Source organism: Acipenser ruthenus, chromosome 30 (assembly GCF_902713425.1).
Source record: "Acipenser ruthenus chromosome 30, fAciRut3.2 maternal haplotype, whole genome shotgun sequence".
Classification (NCBI taxonomy): Eukaryota; Metazoa; Chordata; class Actinopteri; order Acipenseriformes; family Acipenseridae; genus Acipenser; species Acipenser ruthenus.
In genome coordinates this window covers 15,219,000-15,232,496 of record NC_081218.1, presented here as the reverse complement: position 1 = coordinate 15,232,496, position 13,497 = coordinate 15,219,000, and the positions used below count along the sequence as shown (strand labels likewise).

The 13,497-nt window shown below is 43.5% G+C and overlaps 1 protein-coding gene across 2 annotated transcripts; it reads right to left on the bottom strand.

Moving 5' to 3' along the window:
• Positions 1-289: 289 nt before the first annotated feature.
• On the bottom strand, positions 290-11,162 carry LOC117431403 (mitochondrial glutamate carrier 1). 2 transcript variants are annotated; one of them, XM_034052277.3, is made up of 10 exons: positions 11,034-11,162; positions 7,685-7,847; positions 6,918-7,043; positions 6,266-6,321; positions 4,011-4,101; positions 3,672-3,790; positions 3,276-3,471; positions 2,879-3,033; positions 2,302-2,377; positions 290-2,211 (listed from the first exon to the last, which is right to left on the bottom strand). In XM_034052277.3, the coding sequence occupies exons 2-10, from the start codon at positions 7,702-7,704 to the stop codon at positions 2,052-2,054; spliced, it is 999 nt and encodes a 332-aa protein (XP_033908168.2). In that variant the 5' UTR covers positions 7,705-7,847; positions 11,034-11,162; the 3' UTR covers positions 290-2,051. The 2 variants fall into 2 exon arrangements, with proteins under 2 accessions (XP_033908168.2, XP_033908177.2); XM_034052286.3 differs by lacking the exons at positions 7,685-7,847; positions 11,034-11,162 and having other exon boundaries at positions 4,011-5,266; positions 6,918-7,001.
• Between the last annotated feature and the right edge of the window lie 2,335 nt (positions 11,163-13,497).

Sequence of the window (13,497 nt, the reverse complement as noted above, 5' to 3'; positions counted from 1 at the left end):
CAAACCCTTCAGCAGCTGTTCAATCCATTTCAGCTATATTGATTTACTGGGGCGCTAGCACTTTGGGCTCTATTTATAGACCGGCTTCCTAAACACATTCATTTTGCATTGCTGTGTAACTCTCAATGCTGTAAATGCACTTACAACACAGCACTCTAATCTCAAGCAGGAGGAAAAAAAAAACAGACTAAAAATGTTGCAGCTTCCTGCCCTCAGTGTGGCCCAAGTGTTATTCACAGTTTAAAAAGTAGTGTGCAAAAATATACAAGAAAACTCCACACAAGAAATGTATACAAAAAGACAGCTTTATTATTTCATACATTACATATATATATATATATATATAAAGCACTCGTGACAAACCATACAAAGCAACAATTAAATAACGCTGTGAAACGAAGCTGGATGCCTAGATTACAGAAGTGAGGATTTACTGAATGCTGCACCTGGAACGTGCAGAGTTCATGTAAACTGTACTTGGTTAAGATTACATGAATCTTAGGATCACATGATGGTTTCTGATAGAAGCCCCATGTGGCACATTACTAGCTCGAAGAATGAGCCCCGTGCCTTTCACATGGACATGCACTGTGACTCTATTCATGAAGCAACACTAGCAAGGCTATTAGAGTCCAGCGCTTTGATGCTGGACAGCTTTATGAATATTTAACACAGTGGCACATTGTTCACCCACGACCCATGTCAGCCTCCTAAACATACAAAACAAAAACTTTACTACAATATGTATATATATATATACTGGTTCTTACACCATCACTGCCCTAAACCCTTGGGGTAGGGCTTGTTCAGAATTGGCTGTTGAACACAACTACAGTTTGACGGTAGTGTTTTTCAACCGTTTAAAACGTCAGTTCTTCTGTGACTCTGTGTGTCAGAACGCATCCTGCTGGAACCGCAGCAGAATCCCATTTCTAGATTGGAAAACAAGTGCTAAAAAACCAGGTCCGTGTGCAACTCTGCAGCAAGTTCATTAACATTCAAACAGTGAAATAACCCCACCACCCCCACACTTCATACACCACTGTGTTCATAGATTCAACCAGGAAAAAAATTACAAAAACAATTTGAACTTGAATCAAATCTAAAAAAAAAAAGTGAATTTATACAAAAGGACACAAAGCCATTTTAGTTAAAAAAATAAATAAATTTGGTCCCAAAACACAATTCAGATTCAACTTAAAACACAAAGCAAGTCAAATATAAAACTGCCATGGTAAAGGAAAAAAAAGGTTGGAACTTCAGCCTTGATCACTTTCTACAGGAGGTAGAAGGTAAAAAAGTCGAACAGGAATGCGATTCATTTCACCATCCCCCCCCCCATGCTCTACCATGGCTTTCACATTAGATGAACATGCCCAGCTTGATTTACAATAATTGAACCCTTTTGCTTTCCAGCGATGCTGTGCAAGTGCTGTGGTTCACATTATAAATAACAGGGTCCTAGCAGCTTGACGTGAAAGGCAGGTTGGTTCCCTCGCAGTATAAACACTAAATGGAGGACATGGGAATCAGTGTGCCTGGAAACAGACTGTCATGGCAAACACTGAAGGACTCAAGCCCTCCTGAGGAGCAGGACGACTGAACAAGGGGTCTTCGCCCTTACTGAGGTACAACTGGGGGTCCGCATTCTAAAGGCTCAGATCGAGGACAGCAAAGCTGGGTGCATTAGAAAGGGAGGAATTACTCTCTTACTTGCTAAAGCACCAACATCAAAACTGAATCCACTCTACCTGTCCAGTCTCAAAAGCCTTTACAGAAGACATCCCCACACTAGTTAAATATAGACACGCACCTATAATATAATTAGGGGTAAGAGAACTCCAGAAACGCACTCCTCCAAGCTCCCATGTCTCCAGCTCATCCTTGACCGATCATGGACTATCAAACCATCAACTTTCAGATCCCCTCAAAACCAAAGGTCCCCAGGCGCATGGATAGTCAGATATTCAAAGCTGCCCGCGGGAGTTGTGGTTTAATACTTTTCTTTGTACATGTAGTTGTGTGTGAGTGTAAGTGGGGAATGCAGGCCTCTATGAAGAGATCACATTGTACGGACTGTAACTCAGGACGTGTTCTCCCACTCCCACGAAGTAGACCACTTGAACGATTCCAAACAGAGGGGCCATGACCAGGGCCCTGCAGCCTGCTCCCTTCAGAAAAGCAGAGGGGCCTTCTTTCCTCAACACTTTCCTAAAGGAGGATAAAAACACAATGTTACTCACGTAACGTAGCAGTCACTCTTTACTAGTCTCGTGTAAAAGGATTTGAGAAGAGTCTTACCTAGCGCAGTCCACAATCCCACTGTAACTTTCCTCATGGGCTCCTCTGTTCAAGGACTGCAGACGGGTCTTAATCACTGCAAAATACAAAGCCATTGAAAATCAACACAGGGGATTTAAAAATCAATTCCAATTCCCTTTTAAATCAATTCCAACACATCACTGAGCAATACATTGCAATTAGCTGTATTCTGTCAAAATGTCTCACAATGGCGACAAAATTACTTAATTGAAGGTCAACGTTTTAGTCCATTAAATCTGCTTCAAATGAAAGCAGGTGAACAATCATCATGTCTCTATATAAAAAAAAAATTCTTCGAAGGAATAGAAATTGAAAGAACAGGAATGAAATGGCAGATCACCTCCAGTTCTACAGGGATCGTGGGTAATGACAATTCAAAAGCAGTCAAACCGCTGGTCTAGTATATCAAAACCCTTTTTCAATCGCACTGCATTCCACCAAGAGAAAAAAAACAGGTTGGCACGTCGTTACATAAGCGAGCCACCAAGGCTGCTCAACACCACTGAGCCCCAGTCCTTCACTGACCCAGCCGTTCCACCAGGGTGCTCCAGCTTACCATCGCAGGGGTTGACAGCAACAGCTGCTGTGGATCCAGCGATGCAGCCAGCCAGGAACGAGTGGTAGAAAGGGGCGCTCTCATCTTCAGACGGCTTGCCCAGCTTGTTAATGTTCGCAAACAGAGGGAAGTAGACAATGGAGAAAGGAACATCCCTGTGGGAACAACGGAGATTCTGATTAATTCCCCTTCCTTTTCATCTGAAAACACACACGGCTGAAAATGAGGGAGTTTTCAGGCTAAATGGAAAAGCATACATTTAAAAAAATATAAAACACAAACCCTAAATTTGTACAGAAGCAGAACAGAGGATACTGGTTCAAAACAGAATGTAAGCCCCACCCCTTACTGCCCTCCACCCTGCCCGCCTCCCCTCCCCTCCCACTTCCAGACTCACCTCAGCACCGTGGCGCCTAGACCCCTATAAAGACCCCAGACTCCCTGTGTTCGCAGCAGCTCCTGTGCGATCTGTGTGGCAGAGACTTTCCCATTCAGGGGAACTGGTCCCACGTTGTAGGCTCGGCGGGGTACTGCACTGGTAGTGGCCAGCTTAGCACTGGTTACAATGGGAGCCTTCGCGCTCTGCTGAGCAGCTGCACCCAAAAAGATATAAACACAACGATCACAATCTAACCAAATAGTCTGTCCACCATTGTACAAATTAATGACGAATGCCAGGGTTAAAGCTAGCACGAAATCCCTGTTGATTCAAGGGCTCGATGCAGTGTCGAGCCCCATTGACACTCGCATCCCATTGCAAGGCAGTGGTTAGGAAGAGGTAGGAGTGGCTTACCCAGTCTGCCAGCATCCTGCAGCTGGATCTTGAGCATCTCCATTGGAGTGGTTATAATAACCTGGCAGGTCCCAGCACCACAGCCAGCCAGCATCTCCTTGAATACATTCACCCCCTTCCTGCAACATGGATACAAACCACACATTAAAACAAGCTAAACAAAAAAAAAATCTGTGCTGAAGACTTGCTCCAGCCCTGCACCCGCTTGCATTAAAACAGTACCAGTCCTTTGGCTATCAATCACAAAAGGAAATGCAGATCCCCGCGAGTCGCCAGTCAGAGATCTAACCCACTACTCGCAGGCTGGCCCGGAGGGCTGCGACAGCATGAAACACCCACCCGTCTTTGGTAAGGTGGTGACGGAAGAAATCATTAGCAGCCAGTTTAATTGCTTTCTCTGGTGTGACCAGGGTCAGGTTAACTGCAGCACCTAAAAACATAAAGACACAATGGTTACCTTCAAGGGAGTACAAATCGAAGACCCACACTGTACAGGCTCACACTGATATCAACATTTTGTGTACCCCCTCATTTCTAATATACAGTTTGTAGGGCATTTTAAAAACTTGTTCTTGAACAAGTACAAAAGGTTTATTGCAGTTCAATGCTATTGGGTTAAATATACATTTATACGTTGTAATTTAAAAGCAGCAAGCATTTTCAAAAAGCTACGAATCTAAGCACACAATTTAGGAAAAGGGGGGGTGGGATTTAGTCAAACACTTCATGTTTACTGCTTAATATATTTACAAGCAAAAACACAGCTAATGGAAAGGAGGAAACAGTAAAGAATGGACGATTCACAATCACTCTAAAAAAGGACGGTATGTTATGCACAGGGTTAGTAGAAAGAAACAATGCAGGACAAAAGTACAGGCCTCTCTGGGAACGAAGTTAGTAAGAGCTGGGGTGCAAAGATTCTGCCCTGAAATAAATCTCGTTTAGGAGTGGGAAAGTTTTAATAAAAGGGTCCACTGAGAAGTAACGAATCTTTAAATTAGAGCACTACTTTTTCCAGTGTCATGTGGATTCAATACAATGAAGTGAAGACATCCTTAAGGATGTTACTACACAGCCAACAGGGGAGGTGATAAAGAAATAGATGCATCTCGGACCATTAAAAAAAAAAAAAAAAGAGAGATGTGCAATATTTAAAGTGCACAATAGGATATAAAAAGATAAAAAATGTGTTTTAAAAACCAGTTTCAGATTATATCAAATCCAATTTGTGAGGTTAGGAGTCCGTTATACAAGACTGAAGATTTGTGAAAAGTCAAGGAGAGAGTCACCATGCAGAGCGGAGATACGCAATCAGAGCATAACAGTTAATGTTGAAGTAGGAAAAAAATAAACAAGAGGGGAATGTTAAAACAAATGGGCAAGGAATGGAAAGACAGCTGAGAGATGAGGGTGAGAGCAGGGAGTGGGAAGGAAGGAAGAAAGATGGACCCTTCAAAATATGCAGTACAATAAATACATAAATAAAATAAAATGTAGCCTCATTACAAAAGGTGAGAGGTACTGTAAACCATTAAATGATTTGCCTCCAGCATGGCTGCACAACATCGGCTAGCCTTCAAAATCCACGGGGACGTCTGCAATATGAAAAACACAGATGCAGCAAAACAAACAGCATTTCTCTACTTACAGCATTGACTGGGTTTCAACACCGCTCCTGTTTTTAAACATGCATGGGATCTCTCAATGCCCATCTGCAAGCTACCTCTCCTGAACCACATGCCATACATACTGCAATACAACTAGGTTTTATTTTTCTTAATTAAATTTATATTTTTTATTGCTTGATTTGATTAAAGTTTTCCACCATAGCTTTATAACACTTGCAAGATGCAACACCAAAGCTTAGTAAAAGGTCTTTAGTGGGTCGAGTAATCCAATGACTCAAATGGGACTGTTCCAAGACGATACATTCTTAACACCCGCTTTTGCCATGTAAAACCTCGTATTTAAAATTTACAATAGTGATGTATTGCACACAATGCCCTCCGTATGAAGAGGAAGATGTTTTAGCACCTCATTAAAAGACACACCTTGCCGTAGGCAACACTGGGTGTCCATTACAATCCATCACGTACACGGTTCCCTTATTAAAATCCCACTCCACCCCCAGCCATTAAACCTCTCTGGCTTACTTCTAGAACTTCCAGTGCTACGATGGTTACTTCTGTAGCAAAGTGTCCTGCAGTATACCGTTAGCTATTGAGAAATATATTCACAAAGGCATTCACTGCAGCTCATTTAGTAAAACTTTGAACAGCAAGACTCGGGCATTGTAGGTCATCCAGTGCTTATCTTACCCCCATACTGGAGTGAGGGCTTCAGGATACAGCATTTCCAAGTCAAATAACAGGAACCGCTCATTTGCATCCACTAAACTCCTGATGTTTTTCCCCGTATTGTACACAATTCTACGCTACAGGACAACTCCGATAATAGAGACTTGGACATTAAGGGTTAAATGCACTTCAATGTGGCGATATGCTGGGTTTCTCTAGTAAGGCTCAGAGGGACATGAGTTAACACAAAAAGGGACAGGAGTCACCAGTGTGTAATGATGCGGCTGTGTTTCTTACCTCTGTACATCCCAAAATACCCCTCAGATCGCACAGTCTTAATCAGACAATCCAACCTGAGAAACAAAAGCAAGTCACAAGATCAGACGGCACATTCTTAAGGCTTTATTGGAGATACAGCGGCTGCATTAGACAGATGAAGGGAATGGTAGCAGTCTATAGAACAGACCCACAATAAGAGAACCCTCCCCCTCCCCCTCCCCTACTTCCTCCAACGCTAGCTATTCATAAACACTGCCGTGGGGAACAGAAAGTAAACAGAACCCCATTTGGTAAACCGTGCACACCCCGCGGCTATGAGAAACTGTGCAGTACCGTGGATTCCCACACTGCTGAGATGTGGTCTCTTTGGAGGGTAAACAAGGTGGCTGGTGGCATGCAACGCTGAAATCACTGCTCCAGCTCACCGACCAGCGCGATGGAATCAACACCATTTAGAGGCACATAAAGAGATTAGCGATGAACAGGATATGGCTGATCAATGCGTGCAGAGTGGAGAAATCCCCCCCCCCCACCCCCATACCAAAAAAAAAAAAAAAACGACTAGGAGGACAATGCCAGAACAAGAGGTTAATCTTGAAGCCCAACTTTTATTGCTATGCTGAAAGGTCTGTATACAGACAGATACCCGAGCAGGTGAAGCTTTACTTACATGCTCCTGTAGACCTGCTGGCCATTCCTCTGGTTCTGCAGCCTGGTTTTTGCCAGGTCGATGGGAAACACACAGGTGACTCCCACGATACCAGCAATACCGCCATTGATCAGCTTGGCAGGTAGGCTGTAGGGAGAAAGAGCAGGAGACATAAGTTTCCAATATGCAACGGTCTTCAAATAAATGCAGTAAATCCCTCTGCTGAGCCACTGATTAAAGCAAATGCATTTTATATAATACAAATAGGAAATTAAAAAAATCACACCGGTTCTGAAATCTAACAGCCACAGTGAAGTGGCTTGCCTGCTGAAATCAGAGATGGGGCTGCTTGAGAAGGAGGATTTGATCCCTCTCTGCAGGGATCTGCCAGCGAAACGGTCTGCAGTGCGATCTGAACTTGCCATATTGAAGGGCATACGTGTGCATGCTCACATGTAGCTGGGGCGTTGACTTTAAATTGAATAAAGATGCAAAGCATTTACTCTTGATTTCACATCTCCCACACATTACATCATTTACAATGAGAACCCACTAGATGACGCTTCTCACCTCAGGCTGTAGCAGGAACACTATGCCTTGGTTTAATAAAGATTCTCTATATCCTACTGCTGTAAGAAAATACCATTCATGGAGATATTTTAAACTCTATTAACAGCAAAAAATAAATAAATTAAAAAAAAACCTTCATGGTTTCTAATTAATCATTAGGCAATACCCAGAAAACACTGCTCAGCTGCAAAGTGACAAAAAACATAAATGAAACTCACCTCATCTGTTTCTGGGACATCTTTCAAGGAATTTGTAATTAACGAAGTTAAACGAATGCAAAAGAAGCTTCAAAAAATAAAATCTGCTGTCTTCCGAAATGCTTTGGTCACTAGTGTTGAAGAGCTGCCTGTGGAGTGTAGCAGTGTGAGTCTTGACTGGTCTCTGAAGAGTGAAGAGAGAAGAACCATCAGCTGTTCCACCCGCCTGTTTGCATTATTCAAACTCCCCACCCCGAGACTGCTGCCACGCAGCACGCACACACACACACACACACACACACACACACACACCGCATCTCCAGTTACAGCAATACACACACACACACACACACACACACACACCGCATCTCCAGTTACAGCAATACACACACACACACACACACACACACACCGCATCTCCAGTTACAGCAATACACACACACACACACACACACACACACACCGCATCTCCAGTTACAGCAATACACACACACACACACACACACACACACACACACACCGCATCTCCAGTTACAGCAATACACACACACACACACACACACACACACACACACCGCATCTCCAGTTACAGCAATACACACACACACACACACACCGCATCTCCAGTTACAGCAATACACACACACACACACACACACACACACACACACACACACACACCGCATCTCCAGTTACAGCAATACACACACACACACACACACACACACACACACACAGCATCTCCAGTTACAGCAATACACACACACACACACACACACACACACACACACCGCATCTCCAGTTACAGCAATACACACACACACACACACACACACACACACCGCATCTCCAGTTACAGCAATACACACACACACACACACACACACACACACACACCGCATCTCCAGTTACAGCAATACACACACACACACACACACACACACACACACACACACACACCGCATCTCCAGTTACAGCAATACACACACACACACACACACACACACACACACCGCATCTCCAGTTACAGCAATACACACACACACACACACACACACACACACACACCGCATCTCCAGTTACAGCAATACACACACACACACACACACACACACACACCGCATCTCCAGTTACAGCAATACACACACACACACACACACACACACACACACAGCATCTCCAGTTACAGCAATACACACACACACACACACACCGCATCTCCAGTTACAGCAATACACACACACACACACACACACACACACACACACACACCGCATCTCCAGTTACAGCAATACACACACACACACACACACACACACACACACACAGCATCTCCAGTTACAGCAATACACACACACACACACACACACACACACACAGCATAGCCTCAGAACGCTTCTCTCAAGTTACAGCAACACACACACACACACACACACACAGCATGCAGCATCTCCAGTTACAGCAATACACACACACACAGCATGCAGCATACCCTCGGAGCACTTCTCTCAAGTTACAGCAACACACACACACACACACACACACACACACACACACACACACACAGAGCTGACTGGAGCGTAGACTCCTTACTGTGCTGAAACTTGAGCACACGGCAGGAAAGCAACACCCTGGTTGGGCTCTCTCTCTCTCTCTCACACACACAGATTTGTCTCTGAATTCTTACAGCAGCAAGCAGAAAGATGCCTTTTCGTATTGCAAAGCATTGGCCAGGTGCCAGGCAGGATCCTGCTCTCCACATTACTGTAGATTCAGCAACAGACGTCGCCAATAAAAGACGGTTCTTTGCTTTAAACACTGAACCCAAGTGACCTTCAGTTGTCAACTGTATCAGAATGTGGTGGTCAGTGTTGTGCCAAGATGAAGTCTTGTGTACCAGAGAACGCGCCTTCGCTGAACCGAGAGACAGCTGATCAAAATAGTTTGTTTAACTTCCTGTTTTTCTATAGATTAGCAGATGCCAATGCAAATAGGCGCTTATATATATATATATATATATATATATATATATATATATATATATATATAGGATCAATGAGTCAGTTTCTTTGAAGCAGCACTCCTCCAATGTGACTCGGATGGTTACAGTAGCTGACTGACAATGGTGTTACTAGGAAAAGCTATGCAAGCAAACCCAGCAAAATAAACTGTGAGCTATGGTGTGACACTGAGCATGTGACTATGATTCATGGGAGGGGGGGGGGCGGGACGTTCAGCTCCTCTCCCTGTTGAGAAGAGCATGTCAGTCTGACAAGTCGAGGATTCACAATGACAGGGCCCTGAAGCAGAACTGCAGCGACACACACACACACACACACACACACACACACACAGAGCTCCTCCGACGCGCCACTTCAGTTGCGGTTTCCTGTTGGAGTAAAACACAATAGACTGTGGCATGTGACATTCACCATGTGTCTGAGCTGCAGTCAGACAGGATTTGGGCAAGCCTCATGCCCAAACGCATTAGGATTCCAGAACACCCAGGACTTGACGATATAAAGCCAGGGGTTCCTCAACCCTTGTTCAGGCTCCTATGAAATGATCATACCTCAAAGGACTACCTCCTGGGTAGCAATGCGATCTTATAAAGCTGTAACAATACTCCTCTTACCCTGGACGTTACTGACTTAATGTTTAATGAAAAAGACAGGTCACAGAAGCCAACTATCTATTATTATTATTATTATTATTATTATAATATATTGTAATTAAAAGACATCTAGTATAACGTCCAGCAATCAAAAATAGAGTTTGTTAGTCAAATACAATGACCTGCTTATATAGAGCCAACACACAGCGGTCTCGTTTCTCTCATGTCGTCAGTCATGTGACACGCCGCGGTGCCTCAAGGTTAACGGAAGAGTTAACTAATTTACTTAGCGGATTCGGTTACCAAGGCCATTGTAAATAAATAATAATAAAACACTTATAGACGTGATTTATAGACGACTATCGTGTGTAAAGGTTATCCGTTTTTAATATTTACAGCGAGTTTTGATATTTTAAAAACTTGCCACCAAGAAATAGGCGGACTTCCTCTAACCGTTAGTGACAATGCTAGTTAGTCACAAGTTAGTGAACGACAAGAAAATAAAACACAGAAAATATGTGTTTCTCAATTGAAACACTCGACCAACAAAACGTAAGGAAACATTTTAATACGACTGCTACCGTACAATGTACGTAACAATAAATAAATACAATATATATATATATTTTTTTTTTGTAATACTTCGCCGCTATCCTAACTCAGTATCGCCTGTTAATTTGTTTTTCAAATACCAGCAACAAGTTACGTTGTAACAAAGACAAACACTTTAACAAAGCAACAAAAATGAAAGCTTACCTCGAAGTGCAACTGTTTCCAATGCCTTCTGTAGCTGTTGATTCCTCACAATGGATACGCCCTCTACGCGCTGAGGTTTTTAACTCACAAGAATTGAATGGAAATTTCCACCGAAGGCAACGCGGTAATGGGCGGGGCTATGTCACACATGCACAAACTGAACCAATCACGTCTCTGCGGACTAAATACTAACATTTCTATTGGCCTGTGAACGCCAGCCTGGTTCTGGATGAATGGCCGGTACGTGGTGTCAAATTTCTTGTTACAGCCGTCAGCTATTAGTCCTTGAATACTTTACAGTGTATGTAATGTAATAGGAATAAACAAAAGCGGGTTTAACACTAAACTCATTTTCTGGACGAGAAAAAAAATAGCGCATGAAATCAGAGGATACGAGTCTCCAGTAACAGGTAGTTTATTCATAAAACCCCTTTAACGCGGATGAATACAGTCATTCATTGTGTGTTGGTGTTTCAGTTACTCGCACCGCCTCTGGCTGGCATGTGTTTGAGCCACGTAAACATAATAACTCATACGAGCACGCAGGGAGAGCGTGCTTTGCTGCAGGTGTCCAGCCCAGCAGTCCAGATCTCTCATTAGCTCAAGCAATAGTCTCACTGTTTCATTTGTCTTTGTTTGTATTGTGAGCTTCGTGCTTCACCTTTGGCAGTTGAGGATGCAGAAAGTTTATCACGTGTTGTATTTAAAACATGTCTTGAATGAACGTAAAACGTGCATTGAAAGAGGAACAGAAATGATGTTAAATAAAGCTAAAAAGAGGCTAGGACGTGTTTATTAACCACGTCTGCTGCTGCTGCGCCACACTGCAGTTCAGAAGCTTTGTTCAGAGCGGTGATTAGAATTCCTTCTGGAAAGCAGGAATGGCATTCACGTCTAGCCTCGGGGAGAAGGGAGCGGAGCTGGGCGGTGTGCCACAACAAGAGAACCCAAGCACCTCAAAACCCGTTCAGCCTCTTTTATATTCAAGCTACTGCAATGACAGTGTATGCTGGTCAGGTCTGCTGGTTTACTGGTTTTCAGCTGGTCGTACTGGTTTCCGGAGCTGGTTAAGTCAAGATCTAAAGTCAACTCTTTGATGTCTCCTCTTTTAAATGGATCTGTTTACGCTAAACCATTGGCTCCACTGCTGTCTATACTCGCTGGCTGCTTAGTAACAGAGCAGTACAGATTTGCTCTAATGCCCACTATGTGTTTAGCTGTGAAAAGCATGGAAAGCCCCTGAAGCAGCACGCTGTTCCATCGAACCCCTGCTCAGTGGGCTGCTCAGGTCAATGGTTAAGGTGCCTGCTTGTAAAAGGCTGCTCCTCCCCTGGCAGGATGGCACTCCAGGATTAAGGCACAGCAGTGACAGCACACATTCCATTTGATTACTAACAGCATTGCCAGCTCCCATCGTCAGGGTCACATGACTGCTTCCATCAGGCCTGTTTCTAGTAAACATTTACCAGATTTGGGAGTTTTTATGGTGGGGGGGGGGTCATTTATTTTTTTGGATAAATAATACAGCACTAAAGCAATGGGGGTATGGTGACATTTAACAACCACCCAGAGCCAAGGGGACGGGACAATACAGTGCGATTAGAATTCACAGGACAGGAACACAGGCTGCGTGTAGGAAATGAGATAGCTTTGGAATTTGGAATTGAGAAGGAAGAAACGCCTGGGATTGAATCCAGCTTCACTCTGTGAGGAGATTCTAATGCTAAATGGTGTGATTCAGTCCAATATCGTTTATTGTGTAGTTCCCATATGAATCAAACCTTATTATAAGAACATAAGAACATAAGAAAGTTTACAAACAAGAGGAGGCCATTCGGCCCATCTTGCTCGTTTGGTTGTTAGTAGCTTATTGATCCCAGAATCTCATCAAGCAGCTTCTTGAAGGATCCCAGGGTGTCAGCTTCAATAACATTACTGGGGAGTTGGTTCCAGACCCTCACAATTCTCTGTGTGAAAAAGTGCCTCCTATTTTCTGTTCTGAATGCCCCTTTATCTAATCTCCATTTGTGACCCCTGGTCCTTGCTTCTTTTTTCAGGTCAAATTATAAGGGAACATGGAACACACTTTTTTTTTTTTTTTTTTTTTTAGTAATTAACAGAAAATATTAATAAAAAAACAATATTTAAGGTGGCCTTTGTGTTCAGTTAGTCCGAGAGCTCATGCTTCTTTTTTCCAGTTTCCACGCACCTCTGTTTAAAGTACAACCTGTTTGACAAACCCTGCCGACAGCTAAACAGAGAGAAGTCACTTTTCTGGTTTCGTGGTTCCTAGGAGAAGTGGATTCGCAGCACAGGGAACCAGCTTCACCCTCCCTTTCCAGGTATAAGGAAACACGGGTAACTGTAATCACTGACCTGTTATACATAGGCGTCGGCTTACTTGCTGAACCGGTCTAAGCACACTGCAGCTTTCTGGCAGGACAACGGAAACACATTGCTCAGT

Coding starts and splice junctions, on each gene's coding strand:
- LOC117431403 (XM_034052277.3), bottom strand. CDS start 7,704: ATGTCCCAGAAACAGATGAG. Junction 7,044..7,684: donor ATGTCCCAGAAACAGATGAG/GTGAGTTTCATT, acceptor TTCTCCCTACAG/CCTACCTGCCAAGCTGATCA. Junction 6,322..6,917: donor CAGCAGGTCTACAGGAGCAT/GTAAGTAAAGCT, acceptor TTTGTTTCTCAG/GTTGGATTGTCTGATTAAGA.